This window comes from Saccopteryx bilineata, chromosome 1 (genome assembly GCF_036850765.1).
Source record: "Saccopteryx bilineata isolate mSacBil1 chromosome 1, mSacBil1_pri_phased_curated, whole genome shotgun sequence".
NCBI classification, from domain to species: Eukaryota; Metazoa; Chordata; class Mammalia; order Chiroptera; family Emballonuridae; genus Saccopteryx; species Saccopteryx bilineata.
In genome coordinates, this window is record NC_089490.1 from 12,311,307 (window position 1) to 12,336,678 (window position 25,372).

General features: G+C 58.1%; 1 protein-coding gene across 1 annotated transcript in view; it reads right to left on the reverse strand.

Annotated features, from left to right (window-relative positions):
• The window catches only part of GRM4 (glutamate metabotropic receptor 4), a 115,878-nt gene extending 93,231 nt beyond the window's left edge, over positions 1-22,647 (reverse strand). The window contains exon 1 of the mRNA XM_066279627.1: positions 21,778-22,647. Coding sequence (XP_066135724.1) covers positions 21,778-22,296 — 519 coding nt within the window. The 5' untranslated portion in view covers positions 22,297-22,647. The remainder of the gene's footprint in view (positions 1-21,777) is intronic.
• Positions 22,648-25,372: the final 2,725 nt, after the last annotated feature.

Sequence of the window (25,372 nt, forward strand, 5' to 3'; positions counted from 1 at the left end):
GGGGAGGGAGGGGTGGTGACGTGGAGGGGCTCAAGGCAACGTTCTGGTCACTGCACAGGGCCTCTGACCCGACGCTCTAAGGGCGCCTGCGACTGTGAAAGCTCACCGAGCAGTACACCTGAAATTCCAACGCTCTACTGTGCACACCTTACAGTTCAGCTCTTTACAATGTAAAGCGAAGGTGGACAGAGCTTTCTTCGGGGGCTGAGGGAACACTGGAAGCAGAGGCTAGCCCAGTGGGCCTCGAGGGGTTGAGAGGGTGGCCCAGGGCAACTGCAGAGGAAGTGGCAGCCAAGGCAAGGCCAGCCTGGGGGTCCCGGGGCCCTGCCTCCTCCTCCCAGGCCCCTCCTGCCATGCCTCCCACCTGCCCATGACACACAGACCCAGATCACCTGCCCTCCCCGCCTCCCTGCCAGGCCCTCCCACCTGCCCATGACACACAGACCCAGATCACCTGCCCTCCCCGCCTCCCTGCCAGGCCCTCCCACCTGCCCATGACACACAGACCCAGAGAGCACCTGCCCTCCCCACCTCCCTGCCATGCCTCCCACCTGCCCACGACACACAGACCCAGAGAGCACCTGCCCTCCCCACCTCCCTGCCATGCCTCCCACCTGCCCACGACACACAGACCCAGAGAGCACCTGCCCTCCCCACCTCCCTGCCATGCCTCCCACCTGCCCACGACACACAGACCCAGAGAGCACCTGCCCTCCCCACCTCCCTGCCATGCCTCCCACCTGCCCACGACACACAGACCCAGAGAGCACCTGCCCTCCCCACCTCCCTGCCATGCCTCCCACCTGCCCATGACACACAGACCCAGAGAGCACCTGCCCTCCCCACCTCCCTGCCATGCCTCCCACCTGCCCACGACACACAGACCCAGAGAGCACCTGCCCTCCCCACCTCCCTGCCAGGCCCTCCGCAGCCACCACACAGGACTGGAACCCCTGAGCAGTTTCCAGGGCAGCGTCCTCACACCCTGAGCGGGAACAGAGGGAAGCCACAACCGCCCAGCCCGGAGCCTGCAGTGCGGCCCCGCACCTCTTCCCGGGCCTCTGGGCCCCCCCGCCCGCGGCCTCCCCAAGGACGCCTGGTTCTGCCTCCCACGCTTCACCTGCCGTGTCCGCCTTCCCACCCGCTGCCACCGGGAGCTCACCTGAGCCCCTGCCTCTCTCAGGATAAGCGCTCCAGTGAAGCAGAGCCAGCCCACCTCTGCATCCCGCACCCCACCTTCACTGCTGCGTCCCCTCGTGGGGAGAGGGCCCACTGGGAATGCAGACACAGCCCAGCAAGCAGCCACCAGGGAAGTGTGGCGCATCACAGCTGACAACGCCCCCGCTGGGGGAGGGGGGCTACATAGCCATTAAACACCGCGTCTCAAAGACGGTTTAAGGATATCGGAAAATGCTCCCAACCATAGACCGGTGGACAGACGCTGGCTATAGATCCACGTAGATGTTATGTCGTCTACTTCGTAAATTATACAGAAGAAGGGCTAGCCTGACCACACTGTGGTGCAGTGCACAGAGCGTTGGCCTGGGATGCTGGGGACCCAGGTGTGAAACCCTGAGGTCACCAGCTTGAGCAAGGGGTCACTGGCTTGGCTGGAGCCCCCCAGTCAAGACACATGAGAAGCAATCAATGAACAGCTAAGGTGCCGAAACTACGAATTGATGCTTCTCATCTCTCTCTTCCTGTCTGGCCCTGTCTATCTGTGTCTCGCATGCGTGCTAAAAAAGAAGGAGAAGAAGAGGGGGAGGAGGAAGAGGAAGAGGAGGAGGAAGAGGAGGAGGAGGAGGAGGAGGAGGAGGAGGAGGAGGAGGAGGAGGAGAACTATCAATAGAAGGAAATACACAAACGTGTCAAGGGTCACCCTGGATGGTGGGGTGAATGGGCAGATTTCATTTGCTCTTGATGCTTTGCTGTTTCCTTCCAAATCTGCAATGAATGTGTTGGCTTTTACAACGGCGCCAACAGGACGGAGCCAGAGAGCATAAGACCACTCACACACAGGGGACCTGAGGCCGACTATCCCCTGCTCCGCGGGGCAGAGGGGAAACCAACACGATGCCAGTCAGCAACCCACTTGCAACACCACCCCCACGGTCTACCGTGAGAAGGAGCCCCTGGACCACAAGGGCCTGCCCGTGGCATCCAACTGTGGAAGGGGCCGGGAACTGGGCTGGGGGGCGGGGACCCCGGTTCTAAGCTCGGCTCTGCTACTACGTGTTTGGTGGCCTCCTACACGTTAACTTCTCTACGCCTCAGTTTCCTCACCTGTAAGATAGGGCATCAGTCCTGATCACCTTGTACACGAAGTAACTGAAAGACTGAGTTGTGAGCTGTTGTGACTGGTCCCTGAGTCCCGTGTCCCCGCCCACAGCACACACCCAGAAGTCCTGAAAACCGTGGACCCTATTCCCATCAAATACACCTATTTTCCATTGAACTGGAAACCAAACAACAGGTAAGGAAACAGTCACTTCCTCATTCAATGGCTAAATTGGGGGGCCTTCGATAAACATTGTCCAGTGAATACCACCGTGCAAACCGGAACAAAACCCACCCACCTGACCTCTCACGAAACGGGGAAATGTGCAGTGTTGAACTGGTACCTGCTGCCTCATTTCCAGTAGGTTCTGTGACTGAGTTCTTTTAGGGATGGAGATTTTATTTTTCACATTAACACCTCTCTGTTAAAAAAAAAAAAAGCCTGACCTGTGGTGGCGCAGTGGATAAAGTGTCGACTTGGAAATGCTGAGGTCGCCGGTTCGAAACCCTGGGCTTGCCTGGTCAAGGCACATATGGGAGTTGATGCTCCCAGCTCCTCCCCCCTTCTCTCTCTCTGTCTCTCCTCTCTCTGTCTCTCCCTCTCCTCTGTAAAAAAAAAAAAAAAATTTAAATTTCCATTGATCTGAGAGAGAGAGAGAAAGAGAGAGACGGGGGAGGTAGGGGGAAGAGGGAAAGAAAGAGAGAAAAGAACCGGTTGTTCCATTTAGTTGTATACTCATTGATTGCTTCTCACATGTGCCTTGACAGGAATGGGACCCGCGACCTCTGGTGCTCCAGGTCAATGCTTTATTCACTGAGCCACCCTGCCAGGGCCTGTTAAAAATATTTTGACTGATCCCTCTGGGATCTGTGAGTATCCACAAAAGGAATGGATGAGCCTGACCAGGCAGTGACACAGTGGATAGAGCATCGGCCTGGGATGCTGAGGACCCAGATTCAAAACCCCGAGGTCGCCAGCTTGAGCGCAGGCTCATCTGGCTTGAGTGTGGGCTCACCAGCTTGAGTGCAGGGTCACTGGCTTGAGCATGGGATCACAGACATGACCCCAAGGTCACTGGCTTGAGCAAGGGGTCACTTGGTCTGCTGTAGCCCCCCAGTCAAGGCACATATGAGAAAGCAGTCAATGAACAACTAAGGAGCTGCAACAAAGAATTGATGCTTCTCATCTCTCTCCCTTCCTGTACATCTGTCCCTATCTGTCCCTCTCTCTGACTCTCAGTCTCTGTCAAAAAAGAAAAAAGAAATGTGTGACATAGTCCCCAACCTCTCTCTCTCAACGGGGAGGTTAGAGGAGGCAGAAGCCCAGTGACCAGCACTGTGGGCAGCAGGAAGCAGAGGCCAGTGAGGGCTGGTATACGCAGGGAGGGGCCCAGAGGAGGAGGAGGGTTAAAGCTGGACTTGGAGAATGGGGAAGAATGCCCAGGCCAGGTGGCTCCGTGGAAAAAGCATCGTCCTGGCACACTGAGGTCACAGGTTCAATCCTCAGTCGGGGCATGTACGAGAAGCAATCATGAATGCACAACTAAACGCAACAACGAAGTGGAACAAGTGATGCTTCTCTCTCTCTCTTTCTCTCTCTCTCTCTCTTCCTCTCTTTCTATCTCTCCCTTCCCCCTACCTCTCTGTGCATCAGTGGAAAATGTAAAAAAAAAGAATGGGGAAGACTGAGTAGGGTTTCAATAAGGGAAGGGGCCACGCCTCTTTCAAAGTCAGCTCGTGAATTGTACAAAACCGGTGTACTAACTGCAAAGGACTCCAGGTCACGCTCTTCTCTCTCTCCTCACTGTGTCCCTTCAGGTCGGAGGAATGAGGCCGTCGAGTCCCAGGTACTTAAGACTAGTCTTACGTAGAAAACAAAGTATAGTTTCTTCTTTTATTTCCTTTTTATTGATTTATTTTTGAGAGAGAGGAAGGTAAAGAGAGAGAGAGAGAGAGAGAGAGAGAAACAACAATTTGTTCCTGCATGTGCCCTGACCAGGGATCGAACCCGCAACCTTTGTGTATTGGGGCAATGCCCTAGCCAACCGAGCTGTCCAGCCAGGGCCCAAAGAATAGTTTCAAGACCCCAGAAAAGAGAGTTTTGAGGCCCTCCAGTAAAAAGTGGGAAAGCTCTTTCCTCGCTACCCTCGGAAGTAGCCAGTACAATTCAGTCCAGACGCATTGTGCAGATGGGAAAGCTGAGGAGCAGACATGCTCCATGATGGGCCCCGGTCCCCGGGCCGGCGGGAGAAGGGGGGACAGTCCCAGCAGAGAGTGCTGCTCAAGCAAAGGCTTGGAGGGGCAATGAGCACAACACGCTGCCCGGGGACAAAGGCAGTCCCTGAGGAACCGACGGGGTCCCCAACGTGTCACCGCCTCGCAGAGCCTCCTCCCTGGGCAGCCACGGGCTCCAAAGGACAGCGGAGTATGAGCACGGACACGGTTTTGCTAGGATGAGTCACTTCACAATGATGGGGGTCGGGTGGAGGGGACATCACTGCCCAGCCAGTGATGGGCCCCCACCCAGCCAGCTCTCAGCACCTTCCCGGAGGGCATGTGTGGGATGGAGGCCCCACTTCTCCAGGGCCCCCTCGGGTGCAGGGAGGGCCTCCTCAGGTGCAGGGAGAAGCTCCTGGCTGCAGGGAGGGCCTCCTCAGGTGCAGGGAGGACCCCCTCGGGTGCAGGGAGGGCCTCCTCAGGTGCAGGGAGAGCCTCCTCAGGTGCAGGGAGAAGCTCCTGGCTGCAGGGAGGGCCCCCTGGCTGCAGGGAGGGCCTCCTCAGGTGCAGGGAGGGCCCCCTCGGGTGCAGAGAGAAGCTCCTGGCTGCAGGGAGGGCCTCCTGCTCCTGCCTGACCTGCCAGGAGGAGTTGGGGCTTCTCCTGCCCCCACCCCACACCACACAGACCCACAGTGAAGGGCCCACCACCCTGGGTGAGGGCTGGGGCCTTGTATCCAACGGGCCTGGCTCCCTGACCCAGCACGAGGCTGCACAGAGCTGCCTCGGGATCGACCACAATCAGGAGCGACCACAGGGCTCCCCCCAGGCTGGCCCGGTTGGGGGCTGGCAGTAGAGGTGGAGGTGGAGGCCCCGCCAGAGGGCCCAGCCCCCAGCCCCTGCTGGTGGGAGGGCAAGGCACTACCAACACACTTTTCTTTAAGTTAAGAGGGAGACAGAGAGAGAGACTCCCACATGTGTCCCAACCAGGATCCACCTGGCAACCCCCGTCTGGGCAACCGCCAAATCAACGGAGCTATCCTCAGCGCCTGGGGCCGTCGCTCAAACCAATGGAGCCCCTGGCTGGAAGAGGAGAAGAGGGAGAGAAGGGGGAGAGGGAGGGGAAAGAAGCAGATGGTCACTTCTCCTGTGTGTGTGCCCTGACTGGGAACCGACCCCAGGACATCCACACACCAGGCCGATGCTCTATCCACGGAGCCAACCAGCCAGGACTCACACTTATCCTTTGACCCAGCATTCTGTTTGCTGGAATTTACCTGCACAGTGGCCAATGCACAAAGTCACCCATCGCTGCTCTGTTTGTAAAAGCACAAGGTCCGGAACCACCTAAGTGTCCCTCTCGGGGAAGCGGGGGCACCGTGCGGCCACACAAAGGCCTTACGCACTGACAGAGCAGTGCACAAGGACACTGTGCCGCAGCCGTGAAAAGATGGTAGGGAGAACACAGGTGTACACACACTCCCCCAGTGCACTGGACAGATGGTGCCCAGGCCCAGAGCTCCTTGAAAGGGCAGACACAGGGCACACACGCAGGGCACACACACGGGCACACACGCAGGGCACACACGCAGGGCACACACACGGGCACACACGCGGGGCACACACGCAGGACACACACTCAGGGCACACACGCAGGGCACACATTCAGAGCACACACACAGGGCACACACTCAGGACACACACTCAGGGCACACACGCAGGGCACACATTCAGAGCACACACACAGGGCACACACTCAGGGCACACACTCAGAGCACACACGCAGGGCACACACTCAGGACACACACTCATAGTACACAGGGAGGGCACACACTCAGGGCACACACTCAGGGCACACACTCAGGGCACACACGCAGGGCACACACTCAGGGCACACACTCATAGTACACAGGGAGGGCACACACTCAGGGCACACACGCAGGGCACACACTCAGGGCACACACTCAGAGCACACACGCAGGGCACACACTCAGGACACACACTCATAGTACACAGGGAGGGCACACACTCAGGGCACACACTCAGGGCACACACTCAGAGCACACACGCAGGGCACACACTCAGGACACACACTCATAGTACACAGGGAGGGCACACACTCAGGGCACACACGCAGGGCACACACGCAGGGCACACACTCAGGACACACACTCATAGTACACAGGGAGGGCACACACTCAGGGCACACACGCAGGGCACACACTCATAGTACACAGGGAGGGCACACACTCAGGGCACACACTCAGGGCACACACTCATAGTACACAGGGAGGGCACACACTCAGGGCACACACTCAGGGCACACACTCAGAGCACACACGCAGGGCACACACTCAGGACACACACTCATAGTACACAGGGAGGGCACACACTCAGGGCACACACTCAGGGCACACACTCAGAGCACACACGCAGGGCACACACTCAGGACACACACTCATAGTACACAGGGAGGGCACACACTCAGGGCACACACGCAGGGCACACACTCAGGGCACACACTCATAGTACACAGGGAGGGCACACACTCAGGGCACACACGCAGGGCACACATGCAGGGCACACACTCAGGGCATACACGCAGGGCACACACTCATAGTACACAGGGAGGGCACACACTCAGGGCACACAGGGAGAGCACACACAGAGTGCACGGGGCAGGGCACAAGAAAGCACCCAGGGAGCAGAGCTACCCCACGGCCAGGCTCGTGTCCTGTGAGTCCTCTGACCACCCTAGGGAATGTGCTATGCATTCAAATAATGCAATTCCTGGAAAGAAAACCATGCTTGGGGACTCCAAGTCCCCTGGGCCACTGGATAAAGGCTCTTTCAGGAGAGAGAACATATTAAAAGGACACCTGTCAAGGACCCTGACATACCCTCTCTCCTTCATACCCCGGCCTCGGAGAGAAGGCAGGAGAGCCCAGCACAGGGCTGGGGCTCCAGGGCTGCCGTCCTGGTGTGGGGGTGAGAGAAGGGCCCGCGGGGACGGGATGGGCCCACGTGGGAGTGACGGGCGGAAGGCAGGGGAGGGCTGCTTCTCTCCGGTTAAGTTTGTCGTACTTTCCTAGTTGACTCGGTGTCTGTGTTGCTGGGATACTCAGGACCATCTGAAACACCACTTCAGCAATTTACAATAATCAAAGTACTCACTGCACTTACATAAGGCACTTGACATTCCTCACACTTCGAGCTTCCCATAAAACCCTCCAGCCGCAACCCAAGGTCAAGCAGCCCCAGCGATCACTGGGGGGAGGCAGACCCCTGTGTCAGGCCCACCCAGCTTCCAGCTCCTGCGGGTCACCCCGAGCCCCAGCAGCCCCGGAGCACACCTCCACCCAAAAAGCACGCCAGGTTCTCTCTCTCCACCAGGACTTGGGACTCACCATTCCATCCTGCCTATTACACCCTCTGCTGCCAGCCAGTGTGCCCCTCCATCTCGTTAATCATGTACTAACCACTGAATCTCAACTAGTTGTCCTCCTACAGGCAGCCTTCCATGATACCCCCAGCTCCCAGGCTGGCGAAGGGGCCCCTCTTCCGCACTCTCAGGCTCTCTCGTTCACCCCCATCAGAGCACTCGTCACACCGTCATGAAATTACTGCCCATTCAAACCCCAAATGAGGGGTCCTTGGCCCTCGTTTAGGAACATATTCCATGTTCCTAATGCATAGCATGGTCTGCACACAGCAGGGGTCTATGTTTGTGGAGCAAAACAGGGAATCTGAGCATGACATCAAAGATGAGGTCAAGGCCCTGGCCAGTTGGCTCAGTGGTAGAGTGTCAGCCTGGCGTGCAGGAGTCCCGGGTTTGATTCCCGGCCAGGGCACACAGGAGAAGCGCCCATCTGCTTCTCCACCCCTCCCCCTTTCCTTCCTCTCTGTCTCTCTCTTCCCCTCCTGCAGCAGAGGCTCCATTGGAGCAAAGTTGGCCCGGGCGCTGAGGATGGCTCCATGGCCTCTGCCTCAGGCACTAGAATGGCTCTGGTTGCAACAGAGCAACACCCCAGATGGGCAGAGCATCGACCCCTGGTGGGCATGCCGGGTGGATCCCAGTCGGGCTCATGCGGGAGTCTGTCTGACTGCCTCTCCGTTTCCAACTTCAGAAAAAAAAAAAAAAAAAGATGAGGTCAAAGGGCCCATCCTCCTGAGAACGCTGCCAGGACTGGGGCTGCAGCCACCCTGAGCAACCGCAGGCCCCAAAGGCACCGCGCTGTACCCGCAGGGAGGTAAAGACCGGCCCCAACCGAAGCCTTGCTTTATCGTCACCTCCGTTTTCTCGATGAGGACATCCTAGCTCAGAGAGTCCCAGCAATTCACCCAAAGTCACAGAGCGAGGGCAGAGATGGGAGGGGAACCTACAAATGCCGGTCCCCAGTAGCTGCCCAAGCTTGAAGAAACAAGACTCCACAGCCTGCGCAGTCTCCTCGGCAGGGGAGCAGGGTTTCAACAAGCCCGCGGGTTCCGGGGGCGGGGGCGGGGCAGGTGCGAGCCACGTGGCAGCCTCTGGGAAAGTCCCGGAGCTCATTCTTCCACGGCTCTGCAGTCCGGCCCTGGGCGTGACCCAAAAGAAAGCCCCCAGGAGCACAGGAGTGGGGCAAGGACGGTCACGCGGCAATTCGGAGAACTCGCCAAGGTGACCACACAGCAGGAACAGGGAACGCACAGGGCGCTGTCGCAGGCTGGGGGCGAAGAGCCGCAAGGCGGGGAGGGGAAGGGACAAAAACCACATAGCAAAGGAACTGAGCAGCCACACAGCACGCTCAGTTTCTGTCACACTTAGAACGTGCACGACTACTACCTGTAGAGATGGAGGTAGAGATACAGATGTTTAAGTGCACAGGAATTAAAGGGATTAATAACAACCCCTAAGGACAAGGGGGAGGAGAGAAGAGGGGCCCAGAGGTTCGTGCAGGGCCTCTGGTTCTATCTGCAATGTCTTCTTAAAGTAAAAAAAAAAATTTTTTTTTTCGAAGCAAAATTAGGGAAAAATAGGGCCCTGGCCGGTTGGCTCAGTGGTAGAGCATTGACTCAGCATGTGGAAGACTCGGGTTCGATTCCTGGTCAGGGCACACAGGAGAAGCACCATCTGCTTCTCCACCCCTCCCCCTCTCCTTTCTTTCTCTCTCTTCCCTTCCCGCAGCCAAAGCTTCCTGGGAGCAAAGTTGGCCAAGGCACTGAGGATGGTTCCATGGCCTCTGCCTCAGGCGCTAGAATGGTTCAGGTTGCCAAGCAACAGAGCAACAGCCCCAGATGGGCAGAGCATCGCCCGGTAGGGGGATTGCGGGGTGAATCCCAGTTAGGGCGCATGCGGGAGTCTGTCTCTCTGCCTCTCCACTTCTCACTTAAGAAAAATAATTTTTAAAAAAAAAATTGAAGAAAATATCAATATTTGACCAAGCCCAGTGGTGGTTTATTATATTATTCTCTACAATTTTTCATGTGCTTGAGTAGTTAGTTTGTTACTAAAGTCTATGAGAGAAGCCCGTCCCTGTCAGACCCTCATGGAAGATGCCATTCACCTTTAATGACATAAGAGGTGCGCTTGAGAAAGCTGTGTGCACCCCACTTCCCAAACGCCCCTCCCGTGCACCAGTCCCTGTCCTAAACCTCCCCATCACCACTGATGGGGGGGGCTCTCCCACCCGGAATTTCCTCCTGAGGGTTAAGCTGTGCCCTCATCCAGCTGCTCTGCCCCCACCCCCGCACTGGTGGGGGCGGGGGTGGACAAAGAGCCCGGGCCCACGGCCCTGACAGAGGCCAGTGCTGCCGGCGCCCCCCCCCTTCCTGGGGTGGGGAGCAGGGGCAGGGCCCCCTCTCTCCAGGCCGCAGCCCTGGAACCACAGGACCATTAGGCCTCTCTGCTGTGGCCCAGCCTGGGGGTGGTGCTCAGTGGTATTTCAGCTGTGATGAGTTTCAGATTCCCCCTTGGCCCCTGGGAACAGCTGGAGAGCAGACAGGGCCTCCAGCCTCCCCGAAGCCTGTCTGATTCCATCCTCATGGGACCGGGGGCGAGCCTGGGCCCTCACTGTGCCCCCCCCCCCCCCCGCGTGCAGGGGGCATGAACCTGTGCTGAGTGGCTGCACACCTCCTGGGTCGCCCTCGGGCACATCTCAGCTGACCGCAGGGAGACCTGAGGCCTGGGGAGGACTCAGGTCCATGAATGAGAGATTTAAGAGAGGAGACAGGGAGGAGGGCCCAGCCCCCTTCCCTCACACACGAGCAAACGTCAGAACCACCGCAGTTTCTTGCGCACCTACTATGCACTAGGCCAGGGGTCCCCAAACTTTTTACACAAGGGGCCAGTTCACTGTCCCTCAGAACGTCAGAGGGCTGGACTATAATAAAAACTATGAACAAATCCCTATGTGCAGTGTGCATATCTTATTTTAAAGTAAAAAAACAAAATGGGAACAAATACAATATTTAAAATAAAGAACAAGTAAATTTAAATCAACAAACTAACCAGTATTTCAATGGGAACTATGGGCCTGCTTTTGGCTAATGAGATGGTCAATGTCTGGTTCCATATTTGTCACTGCTAGCCATAACAAGTGATAGGATCCGGAGCCGTGATGTGTGCGTCCCGCGTCACTGGAAATAGTACTGTACGTAAGTGCCGCCGCCACATCTTGTGCTCCTCTCACCGACCACCAATGAAAGAGGTGCCCCTTCTGGAAGTATGGTGGGGGCTGGATAAATGGCCTCAGGGGGCCGCATGCGGCCCGCGGGCCGTAGTTTGGGGACCCCTGCACTAGGCCCTGGGCTAGTTACTTCACGTCGTCCCATTTCATACAACCACCCCACCCATTTTACAGGTCTGCCAGCTGGGCTCAGGAAGGCTATGTGGGCTGCCCAAGGTCACAGAGTCAGCAGGTGGCAGAGCAAGGAACTCCCCTTCCAGAAGCAAGTTCATGTTTGGTGATGGGCCCGGTCCCCCCACAGCCCTGGGAGGTCTGCGGAAGCAGCCCTCGTCCTCCCACTGCGGGGGGCAGGGGGTGCCAAGCAGAGCCCAGAGCCACAGCAAGACTTTCCCACGGTCTGGTCACACTCTCGGGAGAAATGTCCGGGGCTGTGCGAGGGTCAGCCTGAGTCAGGGGAGAGAGGCCTGGGCGGGGGAGGGGAGGGGTGTGTCCACTAGGAGGGAGTGCTCAGTTAAGAGACGCCCACGGCTGTGGTGAGGTGTGAGGCAGGCAGGTGGCCAGAGTGGGCGCAAGGCTGGGGCACCCGGCCTGGAACAGGGAGGCTCGCCGGCCGCTGCTACCATCTGGCCTTAACCTGGGTGCTGGGGACGAGAGTCAGAGTCCCCACATCACCCAGGGAGTCTGAAAGGGACCAGAAGGAAGAGAGAGATGTGGCAGGGCAGGAGAGGAAAACAGAGAAAGCCACAGAGCCAGACAGAACGGGACAGAGGCGGAGGGGACAGACGCACAGAGGAAGCGTCAGACGGAGGGTGTCCCCCTCCCGTCCCCACATAGAGCCTGGGGACTTCCCGGGAAAGCCCCAGATCCCGGAGTGGAGGCCCAGCCTGCGTCTCCTCGCCTCACCCAGCTCAGGCCCCCGGGCACATGGCCAGCGTAAAGGTCAATTGGAATATAAAGTAGAGAATTTGCCTTCTTTTCATTTCCACTGTGTCTGGGTCATTTAAAAAATGCTAGTTTAAAATAAATTGGGAGGAAACTGAAAAGCACACAGTTCATCTGGGCTGGGCTGGGCAGGGGGAGGTATGTGAGGTTAACCCTTCAGACGGTGTGAGCCCACCACTGCTGCAGACGCAGCTCACTCGGACTCCGGATTTGTCCATCTGTCTGTCTGTCTGTCTTCGGGCCAGGCGCTGGCGCTGGAGGACTGACAAGAGAGATGCAGCCCGATCGCGCCCTCGACATGGCCGTGCACCACTGGGAGACCTGCGAGCGCCCAGGTGTCCCCGGGGGGTTTCTGCCTGTGGAGGGTGGGAGAGCCTCGGAGGTTGAGTCAGGGTTGAAGGAGGAGTCCGACTCTGCCCATCACACATCAAGAAAGGCATTCCAGCCCTGGCCGGTTGGCTCAGCGGTAGAGCGTCGGCCTGGCGTGCGGGGGACCCAGGTTCGATTCCCAGCCAGAGCACACAGGAGAGGCGCCCATTTGCTTCTCCACCCCCCACCCCCTCCTTCCTCTCTGTCTCTCTCTTCCCCTCCCGCAGCCAAGGCTCCATTGGAGCAAAGATGGCCCGGGCGCTGGGGATGGCTCCTTGGCCTCTGCCCTAGGCGCTAGAGTGGCTCTGGTCGTGGCAGAGCGACCCCCCCGGAGGGGCAGAGCATCGCCCCCTGGTGGGCAGAGCTTCGCCCCTGGTGGGCGTGCCAGGTGGATCCCGGTCGGGCGCATGCGGGAGTCTGTCTGACTGTCTCTCCCCGTTTCCAGCTTCAGAAAAATACAAAAAAAATAAAAATAAAAATAAAATAATAAAAGTCCACCCCTAACCATTCCATCTAATCAGCACCGCGGCCCCCAGGGCTCTCTGGCCATTTCTGTGCTTTGTTCGGCAGGGACCTGCTCCCCCTTGACATCACACGTTAATATGTTTTACCTATTCGTTGCCTGCCTTCCCCTTCAAACGTGGAAGACACCAGGGGAAGGCCTCCATCTGTTCTGTTTCCTGCTTTATAAAGGTGCTGACAGTGGTGTTTTTCCTCCTGGTTTGCACACAAGTATCACCCAGGACCCACCTCAGACCAATTAAACCTCAATTCCTGGGGTGGGGCTCAGCACCAGGATTTTAAAACTCTGTGGTTGATTCCAACATGCAGCCACATGGAGAACTACTGCTCCAGCAAGGAAAGGCCCAGGGATGCTCGACTCTAATTCAGTGGGTGGGTGGGTGGGTGGATGGATGGATGGAGGAATGGGTCAGGGGATGGGGGGTGGAGAGATAGGTAGAAGGATGGAGGGATGGAGGGATGGAGAAATGGATGGAGGGATGGATGGATGATGGATGATGGATGGATTTTTACAGATGGGCAAACCGAGCCCCACACAGGAAAGTGAGAACCAGAAGCCACCTTTATGAACTTGAGCCTCCGCAGGCCCAGCCCCACCTCAGTCCCTCCTCAGTGTCACACATCTGCCCAGGGGCCTGTCAACTCCAACCTGGTCTCTAGGAGCCCACCAGGCCCCCCTCCGGGCATCTCCAAGAAACGGCCCCCAAAGGCCTCTGCTCCCTTCTTTTAATTCCGCAACAATGAACCCGCTGGCCAGTGGGTCGCCAGAGCTGACTGACCCCTCCTGCTTCCACTGCCACACGGCCAGAACCAGGGAGGCTCTGCCGCCCCAGGGTGCGCCTCAAAGGAAGGGGGCTTGAGAGGCCTGCCTGCCTGCTGGGGGGTGCGCTCCCTGGGGAAGCCAGGTGGGGCAGGAATACTGGGACACTGAGGGGAACTCAGAGCACCTGGTCCAGAGGCCAGCAGAGCCTCCCAGCAGGTGTCCAGATACAGACCCAGCCCCAGGCCTCATCCTCTGCTGGAGCACCTGGTCCAGAGGCCAGCAGAGCCTCCCAGCAGATGTCCAGATACAGACCCAGCCCCAGGCCTCATCCTCTGCTGAGGTCCAGGAACGGAATGCTCCCCAGATGGCGGTGACAAGGCTCCGGGCTCGAGAGCCACAGGAGCTATGCAGCACCTAACCCAGCAGCCGCAGCCATGCAGACAGGAGAACCGGCAGGGAGCGGTCTGGGGGCTCCAGTCCCCTGGGGCTGCTACCAGGACCACGAGCCCCTCCCCCACCTCCCTCTCCTCTCTGTTCAGCCCAGGCCTGCCCCTGGCTCCTGAGGCCCCTTTCCCAAACTCCTGTCAAAGAAAGACCTGGGCTTAGGGGGAAAGAGTCATTGCAAAATCGGAGGGGGGGGGGGCGAGGGCTGTGTGGACTTCATACGGGAGAGCAGCTCCCCACGGCCACCTACGGCCATCAGTCCTCCCGTGGCTTCCTCCCCCCTTGCTAGCCCAGCACCTCAGGCCACTGTAAAGTATACTTGAAACAAAGGCCACTCTTAGCTCCTCCACCGTGCAAAGCCGGGCCACTGGCTGGAGAAAACACTGACAGCAAACAGAAAACAAATACGAACATGACCAAAAACTGGGTGGGGGGGGGGCGGGTTCTCTGAAGAAGGTCCATTTATGCTTAGGGTTATATATAAGAAGGATCTGGCCCCAAAGAGTGGGAGAGAACATTCCAGACAGAGGGGACAGCAGGTACAGAGGCCCTGGGGTAGAAAAAAAAGAGTATTGGTGTCTTCAAACGACACCAAGGAAACAGTAATGACTGGTGTGACAGGCACCCAGAAGAGACAAGAGATGTGGTCCGTCAGGGTCTCCGGGGAGCACAGGGCCTCTCACACAGGGACGGAGTTTGAGAGCTTGCATTTTAATCCAAGAGCCACGGGAAGTCCGTAAAAAGTTAAGCAGATTAGAAGTGGGTTTTAGAAGGCTTGCATAGGCCACCGGGCACAGGTGTGGCTGTGGAGGCCCATCCAGAGAGAGACGTTGTCTGCGGCGGCCTGGGTGAGACCCGTGCGGGAGGGGAGGGGTGCTCGCCACCAAGCTGCATTCTGAAGGGGGAGGCTGCAGGGTCTACTGACCATACAGAGAGGGCAGGGCCTGGGTGAGGGCGGGGCCTGGGTGAGGGCGGGGCCTGGGCGAGACCCCTGCGGGAGGGGAGGGGTGCTGCCACCAGGCTGCATCCTGAAGGGGGAGGCTGCAGGGTCTACTGACCATACAGAAAGGGCGGGCCCTGGGCGAGACCCCTGCGGGAGGGGAGGGGTGCTGCCACCAGGCTGCATCCTGAAGGGGGAGGCTGCAGGGTCTACTGACCATACAGAGAGGGCGGGGCCTGGGTGAGACCCGTGCGGGAGGGGAGGGGCGCTCGCCACCAGGCTGCATCCTGAAGGGGGAGGCTGCAGGGTCTACTGATCATACAGAGAGGGCGGGCCCGGGGCGAGACCCCTGCGGGAGGGGAGGGGTGCTGCCACCAGGCTGCATCCTGAAGGGGGAGGCTGCAGGGTCTACTGATCACACAGAGAGGGCGGGGCCTGGGTGAGACCCGTGCGGGAGGGGAGGGGTGCTCGCCACCAGGCTGCATCCTGAAGGGGGAGGCTGCAGGGTCTACTGATCATACAGAGAGGGCGGGCCCGGGGCGCTGGGAGGACGGAGTTCCTTCAGGGTAGGTGGCCAGGTTGCAGAAGAGCGACTAGGCTCTCGGTTGTGTGGGGACAGTGCTTTGAGACACACAAAGCCCACAATCTCAACAGAACCCCCGATGATTGCTAAGCCACCAGGTTCCCCCAGGAGCTCAGGGCTAGGCGCTGAGAAGCAGAGGAGCCAAGCAGCAGGCAGCCAGCTTTCTCTAGAAGCCACGAACCTTGACGGCACCCACAGTCCCACGCAGCACAGACTTCTCCTGGGAAGCTGGGGCACCTGCCCCCCCCCCGCACTGACTAGTATCCTCCTCCATCATCTCTCCTGCCTGCCCCTTCACGCCCTCCCTCCCCCACTCCTGCCCATCCCCACTGTTGTGACAGCGAGAAAACTCTCCTTATCCGAAAGTTCGGTTGGCCGCTCCATCTCAACACTGCGGGGAGACACCAGGGACCAGCAGATGGCCAGGTCCCTCCAGGACCAGCCTCAAAGGTCACCGGCTGTCACTGCCCACTGGCTCCAGCCTCTTCCGCATGGACAAGTCTCTCGTGCTGACTTCAGGCCCAGCTACAGGCTGTGCAGTGACATTTCCTGCAGGCTGACTGTGTGCCAGGCTCTGTGCTAGGCCATTTGTGGACAATAACTGTTAACTCCTCCACCTGGTCTAAGAGAGCGTTCGTCATCCTCATTTTACAAATGAGGAAACTGAGGCACGAACAGGATAAACAATTTGCCCGCCCAGCTCCAGCGTCCAAATTCTTGGCCACACACTGTGCAGTCTCCGCTTCTTCAAGCCTCGGGCTTTCTCTCCCCTGTAAAATGAACAAGGGACTCAGGGAAATGACTTCTGGGTCCTCTGTGCTCTGACAGCCCCGGAGTGTGACAAGTGCTCCCTTCCAGGGCACTCAATGTGTTCTTTCTGCCCCCAACAACGGCTGCTCTCAGGACAAGGTCTTATTGGCCCATTCACACTGTGGTGTACATCAGTGTATTCAAACTGCTGGCTGGTCCACGAACCGGTTGCCAGGAATTTCATGCCGATCCCTGAAAGAGTTCATCATCCAATGTGGTATGAAGATTATAGACCCAATGATCCTAGTTGAATTCACTTATGCTTAAGGTGATTTCTGCCATGGTGGTCCCCAAAATAATTCTCCTATTTTCACTCGTGTAAGTGACTGATCTAGTGAGCAGACATGGGGAGGTAACTGGCAGAGCAGAGATTCAAACCCAGGCCTGACTGGCTCTGGAGCCCGGGCCGGCCCCACAACATAGCACGGTGCAGGCCACAGTCTCTGGGCTTATCAACCAGCACCCCCGTCGCAGTCCGTCTCCTGGGAGAAGAGAGCCAACGTGAGGATGGCGGGGCGGATTAGGAGCAGGGACGTAGCTGTCAGACCCATGACTTCCCGAAGTCAGGGCCTCTGAGCCTCCGTGAAGGCCTGGGATGGAGTCCTACTTGCAACCCTGTTTATTTGGCCAGGCAGGCAGTCTGGAAGGTGTCAGGAGTCAAAGCTGGAAACTTTTGACTTCCAGCCTTGCCCCTGTCACCTACTCAGGGCTGTTTCCACATCTGCAGAACAGGGAGTCGGCCCCTTTCAGCTCTGCCACTCGTGAGCTTTGTTCACACCCTCACCCTGACTGCTCCCCATAAACACTCTCTTATGCAGAAAGCCGCCCCCAAAGCCAGAGCCCTCTCTCAGCTGTGCAGAGGAAATCCACCCCTGGGCGGAAGGAGAGCTATAATCATAGCCTCTGGTAGAAGTTTCCAGCAGGCTCTGCTAATGGCCTTGGCAGGAACAGGAACGGGAGCAGGGCTGGCCCCCCCCATGGAGCCCTTTGAAATAGACACCTGACCTGGCAGCTCCCCAGGGCCCCCCAAGGTGCCCCGCCCTCACCTTCTCCTGCCCAAACTCCTGCTCCCGACCTCCCTCCCCAAAGTTCAATCTTTTTGCCTCTGTAAATGGCTTTTAAGTTTCTCGCCCAGCCTCTCATTTCTACCAGTTTAATTATTTAGGAGCCTTCTTGTTGCCAGCCTGGGACATTAACACTGCTAAAAGGGAACCACAGAACGCAGACTACAGCCGGAGGGCAGATTACAGCTGGAGGGCAGACTACAGCCTGAGTGCAGACTACAGCTGGAGGGCAGACTACAGCCTGAGTGCAGACTACAGCTGGAGGGCAGACTACAGCTGGAGGGCAGGCTACAGCTAGAATGCAGACTACAGCCGGAGTGCAGACTACAGCTGGAGTGCAGACTACAGCTGGAGGGCAGGCTACAGCTGGAGAGCAGGCTACAGCTAGAACGCAGACTACAGCTGGAGTGCAGACTACAGCCGGAGTGCAGACTACAGCTGGAGGGCAGGCTACAGCTAGAACGCAGACTACAGCTGGAGTGCAGACTATAGCCGGAGTGCAGGCTACAGCTGGAGGGCAGGCTACAGCCGGAGTGCAGGCTACAGCAGGCTATAACCAGAATGCAGACTACAGCCAGAATGCAGACTATAGCTGGAACGCAGACAACAGCCAGAGTGCAGACTACAGCTAGAGGGCAGACTATAGCCGGAGTGCAGACTATAGCTGGAGGGCAGGCTACAGCAGGCTACAACCAGAATGCAGACTATAGCTGTAACGCAGACTACAGCTGGAGGGCAGGCTACAGCTAGAATGCAGACTACAGCCGGAGTGCAGACTACAGCCTGAGTGCAGACTACAGCTGGAGGGCAGGCTACAGCTAGAATGCAGACTACAGCCGGAGTGCAAACTACAGCTGGAGGGCAGGCTACAGCTACAACGCAGACTACAGCTGGAATGCAGACTACAGCCAGAGTGCAGACTACAGCTGTAACGCAGACTACAGCTGGAGGGCAGGCTACAGCCAGAGTACAGTCTACAGCAGGCTACAACCAGAATGCAGACTATAGCCGGAACGCAGACTACAGCCGGAGGGCACACTACAGCTGGAGTGCAGGATATAGCCAGAGTGCAGACTACAGCTGGAGTGCAGGATATAGCCAGAGCACAGACTACAGCCGAAGTGCAGGCTATAGCCAGAGCACAGACTACAGCCGGAGTGCAGGCTATAGCCAGAGTGCAGGCTACAGCTGGAGGGCAGACAACAGCCGGAGGGCAGACTACAGCCGGAGGGCAGACTACAGCCAGAGTGTAGGCTACAGCCTGAGTGCAGACTACAGCTGGAGAGCAGGCTACAACTAGAACACAGACTACAGCCAGAGTGCAAACTACAGCCAGAGTGCAGACTATAGCCGGAGGGCAGACTATAGCTGGAGTGCAGGATATAGCCAGAGTGCAGACTACAGCTGGAGGGCAGACTACAGCTGGAGTACAGGCTATAGCCAGAGTGCAGGCTACAGCTGGAGGGCAGACTACAGCCGGAGTGCAGGATATAGCCAGAGCACAGACTACAGCCAGAGTGCAGGCTATAGCCAGAGTACAGGCTACAGCTGGAGGGCAGACTACAGCCAGAGTGCAGGATATAGCCAGAGTGCAGACTACAGCTGGAGTGCAGGCTATAGCAGGCTACAATCAGAATGCAGACTACTGCCGGAACTCAGACTACAGCTGGAGGGCAGGCTACAGCCAGAGTGCAAACAACAACCGCTGGTCTCCCTATGGTTCTTTCTTCATCTCCCCCTCTGCCTCTCCCTTTCCTTTCCCACCTGTCCCTTCTGTCCCCCCATTTCTTCTCTTCTCTGTACAGCCTTGGGGACTCCTGGAATCTGAGGAGGCACAAACTGAAGTCCAGCATGATTTCTGTGACCAGATGGGCAGAGGACAAGCAACACCTGTGAGCCCCTGGCTTATTAGACACTTTGACCCCAGGCTCTCTCGACCATACCCAAGACCTTCACGATCCTGAGAACAGTTAGCATTGAAGTCACAGCCCACCCCGTGTGGTACACTGAGCCCCTCGTCCCAAAATAGACATGTTTTCAAGAACACACTGGAAAGCCTAATGTTGACAGTGACCTTTCTTACAGCCTTTGCCACATGTTAAGTGACACCTCTCAGCTCCCTTAATCTTTTCGCCTCCCTCTAATGTGGGCACTGGCTCCCCTCTGGGAGATGGTGGGAAGGCATCCTCATCAATATCACAGACCCAAGAACCCAAACAGGCTATTTAACCATTTTTCTGCAGACGAGAGTTTAAGAAAAAGCTGAGATAAGGAAGCTGTAGCAGCCCCACCCAAGCCCTGGCCTTCTCAGAGGGTGGGGGTCTGTGCCCCACCCCGACAGGCTAACCAGGAGTCTCGGGATTGTCCCTCCTGCCAGCAGGCCCAATTCTCCTCACCGCCAAGGCAGGCTGAACGGATGACTCAGGTAGCTCAAGCCATCACTGGACCCTGGTGGCTGGGACAGCCCTGCCCTGCCCCCACCTCCTCTGGGTCTCCAAGCCTTGCTGTAAAATTGGGCAGGTGGAAGGGCTGGACCAGGCTACCGTTCCCAGACCATCCCACCGAGAAATGCCCCCCCCCAGCAACAGCGCCCCAGGGACTGTTCAGATGGTCCTCCAAGGGCAGAGATTCCCTCCAGTCTCCTGCTTCCTTCCTCTGTTTTACATTCTTCCTAATGCATCCATTTGTTCTCAAATTAAAGTAGTGTTTTCATCTAGATCATCGAGTAAAACCAACACTGCAGGAGAAAGGCACAGAGACCAGAACCACATGGCACACACGGCCCACAGCACAGTTCTGACCCCACCCCACACAGTGCCGGGACAAGTCCAGCTTCCTCTCTCTCCCACCACCAGCCCCCATCCCCAACACAGGGGCCCTCCGTGCCATCCATGCCCACCTCTGCCCAGCCCCCACACAGTAGGAACTGTGGCGGGTGCAGGGTGGGATTGGCCACATGGGTTCCAGAAAGGATCCAGGCGAGAGGGCTCTAGGCTCAGCGCTTCCCGCCCTGCACGGGGCCAACAGCCTCTCAAGTCTCATCCCTGAGGCCAGAGACCCTGAGAGAAGGGGCCCAACCAGAGGCTGACACTCTGACACCAGGGTGAAGGAAGAGCCCAATGGCTTCCTCTGTGCCCCCTTCCTCCTCACCCCATTCTCTCTCTCACACACGCACAGGCACGCACGATTGCACATGCACACACACAGCAACACGGAGCAAAGAGGAGGCTCCGAGAAAGAGGAGCAGGCACATAATTATGGGGAAAATGCTTGTAATGTTTTTTCTCTCTACCCTGTAGCTTTCAGTAGCTTTAGCAGCTTAGCGAAGCACTTGGCTCCAATTGAATTGCAAATCAGCAGCTCCTGCCCCAGGAAGAGAGGAAGGGAGGCGGCAGGGAGGGGGGCAGGGAGGGATTCCAGAAGGAAAAGGGAGAAAGGTGTGCAAGGAGGAGACAGGCAGAGGAAGGAAATGAGGGAGGGAGGCTTGGTTCCGGGCCAAGGGCACCAGAACCGGGGACCGCCTGCTTGCACCCCAGGCCTTTTTCCGTCCTCATCTCCATTCTCCGTGCGCTCCGCGACCCCAGCACCCATAGAAAAAAAATCAGGACACCTTTTTCTAACCACGATCTTGGAGTGGATCAAGGAAGGCCACGTGGGGCTCTCGCGGTGACCCAGAAGAAAAACGTAATCTTTCTTGGGAGTGGCAATTATTTGAAAACAATGTCAAAACAAAAGTCTTAGCTTTCCCCTGGAAGCATTCATACTGCCATTCTGTCTATCATGTCATCTGTCTCCCTTGCTATCCGTCTGTCTTTCCCCGTGCAGGTCTGCATATCTCCTCCTCCTCCCTGCTGCTGTTCCCAGCCCTTCCCTTTCCGCTCCTGGTTCAGAATTCCCCGCGAAGGAGCAGAATTCATTGATCCGGGAGCTGCCTGCGGCAGGTGCCTCTTCAGCACCATGGTCAGCGCCACCCAGCCGGGTCCCGCCCCGACGGCTCCGCTCAGCCGGGCCCGCGCTCTGCAAAGGACAGGCCCCAGATTCTCACAACGCCACTCCCAGGAAACTCTCCCGGTGTGAGGAAGAGCCAGAGGAGGAAGGAGCCGCGGCCAGGCCTGGCACCCTGGTGGGGGAAGACCACCTCCGGGACCAACCGGCAGGCAGGCAGGCAGGCTGGCGCGACTCACCTTGAAGAGACGGAGGATGTTGGCCACCATGATGGAGACCGAGCTTCCTGAAGCACCGATGACGCCCACCACGCGCTCGGGTTTGGTGATGATGGGTGGGCCACCGCTGCCGCAGCGGACCTCCGTGCCGTCCTTCTCGATGAGCGCCTGCACAAAGGTCAGCGACTGCTCGAGGGCGTGGGTGTCCCTCGAGCAGGTGTCCAGAATGCGGGCGCCCAGCGTGATGTTGGGCAGCAGGTCCGGGTCGTTGTTGATGCGGTCCAGGGCAAAGAGCATGGCCTCCAGACGGTGGACGCCCTTCTCCTTCTTCAGTTCTCCACAGGCCTTGCCCTCCGAGCCCCGGCCGTGCACCGGGAACAGGCCGCCCAGCGTGATGTCCCCATCTATGCGGATGGAATTCATGTGGGGGTGGCCCTTGGGCTTCCCCAGTGAGGAAGGCACCCAAGGGCCAGCAAAGCCGAGGAGCAGGCAGAAGGGTAGCCGGGCCCACCACCAGCCCCAGCCTCTCTTCCCAGGCATCTCGGAAACGCCTAGAGATCCATGGATGGGGGGTCTCACGCCTAGCCCTGGCAGGCCCCTGGCCCCACGGCCTGGGGGAGCATGGGCAGAGCAGCCCCCACAAGTCTCTCCAGGGCAGCTTCAGCGGCGGGGTGGCTGAGTTCTGCCAACGGACCAGACCATGCTGGTGCGCCTTGCCACTCGGGCAGCGCTCAGACGCCGGCACAGGCCATGCCCACAGACGGCAGAGAACTGGGCTTGGTCCCCGCGTCCTGCAGGCCTGCTCTTGGCAGATGACTGGGAAAGGAGGACCGTGATCCTAGCTTGGCATCTCTTGTCCTCAAAGAGAAAACAGCTCCAGTGCTTCCTCCTACCAACCTTAGAAGGGAGGGAGGGAGGGAGAGAGAGAGAGAGAGAGAATCAAACAGAAGCCCAAAGAAGACAGCAGCTCTTCTGACCTCCCATCAGGAGCCTGAGAGGAGAGGGGCTGGACACTACTGCCAAACGCTCCACAGACCTCCTCTTCGTTTCCTCCTGGCAGCGGCTCAACCTGGGCCCAAACGCCAGAGCTCCCAGCAGAAACTGGGTCAGGTCTGAACGTTTCTGAAGGCCTGTGCCCACGGCCACCAGAAACCTGAGCATCCGAGAGCACACAACTCCTCGGGGCACGTAGCCTGCACTGGCCTGGGAAGACAGAGGTCTTCCTTAACGTTCATCCACACCAAGGAGAAGCAAGAAACCGCTCCCACTGGGCCCAACCCATTTTAGAGATGAGGAGACTGAGGCCCAGAGCATTCTGCCCAAATCACCCAGGTAGTGTGACCAGAAGAAAGAATACTGCCTAGCACCCAGCTTCCCAGCGCCCAGCTCTGGAACCCGAGACACTTAGGCTCCTGGGGGACTCTGAGACAAAGGAAAGCCAAGAAGGCTTCCTGGAGAAGGGATCAGTCTGAGAGCAGCTCACTCAGACAGCTGGGGAGGAGCTGAGACCATCAGGGGTTTGGGATTCTCCTCCTGACTCGGGAGAGCAAGGCGGACCCTCCCACGATCATATTTCCAGCCCAGCTACCCAGCAACCCCAGGCAGAGGGCGAACCCTGGGGTCCTCAGGAAGAAGCAAGCCTCCTTCTTGCTGGTTTGGCCTCCCTCCCCCTCCCTCTCTCTCTGCCCATCTTTCTCTCTCAATTTCTCCATTGCTCCTTCTCTCCCCCTCCTTCCCAGGACACTTACTCCCTCTGAGAGTGGGGCTCAGGTTACGGCCTGAGTTCCTGCTGGCTATTAGCATCATCGTCATTATTATTGTTGTTGTGATTAAATATTTATTGGCAGGGGTAGAGAACACCCGCTCTTCCTCATCTCGCTGCTAATTTGGGCTAATTTCCCCTGGGCTTCCTTTCCCCACCCCTAGCCTCCCGCCCTGCTCAGAGCCAGCAGCCTCCCTCCCTCCCCTTGACTCAGGAGACCACAGGAAGAAGGCTGGAGGCTGAGTCAGGGCCGGGCTGGAGGCCGACCCCAGCTCCCTTCCTCGTGGGTTGGCCAAACGAAGACCAGCCAGCCACCAGCATGCTGCCTCGGTTTCCCTAGCCATTTGGAAGAATTGCTGGTGTTTGGATTGGGACATTTCCTAGAAGGTGGGGTCCCTCCCTCAAGGCCAAGCAGGTGGTCTCAGAGCCACCTGTCCCCCTCCTGTAATCTCACACACACACACACACACACACTCACACACACACACACACACACACACACAGAAACCTGGGAGCCCCAGCCCTCAACTCCTGGGCTTCTCTGCCCAGCACCCACCGTCTGGACCCTCACGGCTCACCCCATCACTGAAACACTCCTTCCCCATTAGCTCCTCAAATACCAACATGCTGTTCATTCTCCTTAGCCCCATTCTGCAGGTGAGCCAGTAGCCCAGGGCCATCCCAAAGTCACACAGCAAGTCAGGGTGGGTCTGGGACTCAAACCAGCACCAGTCACACTGAGAGAGCCCCGGGGCCACGTGCAGGAAAACTTCCTCATATCACCCTCACCCCTGAAGCCAGGATCCAGGGTCCTAGGGTTGACGGTCTGTGCTTTGGGGAGGTGGCAGAGTTGTGAAAATACAGGGGACAGGGGAAGAACTGTCACCATCACTCACACGAAGGTGACTTTATCAGAGCTCTTTCCCAGGTGGCTGTGGGGACTGAGGGGACATGGGGTCCTAGTTGCTGATGCCAATACTAAGCCATTCAGAAAGAGAACCCGGAGAAGCCTTGAGACAGATGCCACAGTTCTGCCACTGCCCTGCTGGGGCCCGGGCATGTCCCCTGGGAGTCCTCAGTTTCAAAGTCTGTGAAATGGGTGGGTTGCAGGGACACGCTGTGCCTGCAGGGGCATATTCCATTGTCACAATAATGGGAGGGAGTCATCGCCTAGCCTGCATCCCGGCAGGGTCACAGGGGCCATGGAGAGGGCCCGCACAGTGAAACGCTGTCTTGTCCAAATGCCAAGAGTGTCCCCGAGGAAAGAGAACCGCAGATGACAACATGCCACTCCACGCCAGGCGCTGTCTGTCCTGAGAGCTTCGCTCAGCAGTGCTCACCTCCCGAGGAGCCGGGGGCGACTTCTATCCCCATCGCACAGATGAGGAGACTGAGGCACCGAACCTCAGCTGGGGACACAGAGCCCAGGCCCCCGGCCTGCTCTACCATGCGGGCCCCGCCCAGTTTTTACAGGCTGGGGCTCCGCATGGGGAGTTTCCACTGGAGGCATTTGGGGCATCAGGACGAACCACGTGCCCAGACCGCGTGCGGAGGCTGCAGCCGGGCACTCGGGCCAGGGGCGGGGAGGCCAGGGCCGATGCACAGAGCTCCCAGCCAGGCCCTGCTAGCCCAGGACCCAGATCCTCCCTGAGGGTGTGACGCTGGCCTCACCTTAAAGCCTGAGCACCTGCGAGCTGGGCAGTGTGCACACACAGGCACCGTGCGCACGCGCACACACACACGGGCACTGTGTGCACACACACACAGGCACAGGGGGAGGACAGAGAGCGCGTGGGAAGGAGACCTCAGAGAGGCGAAAGGCAAACACCTGCAGAATTAGAATGAAGACCCCCA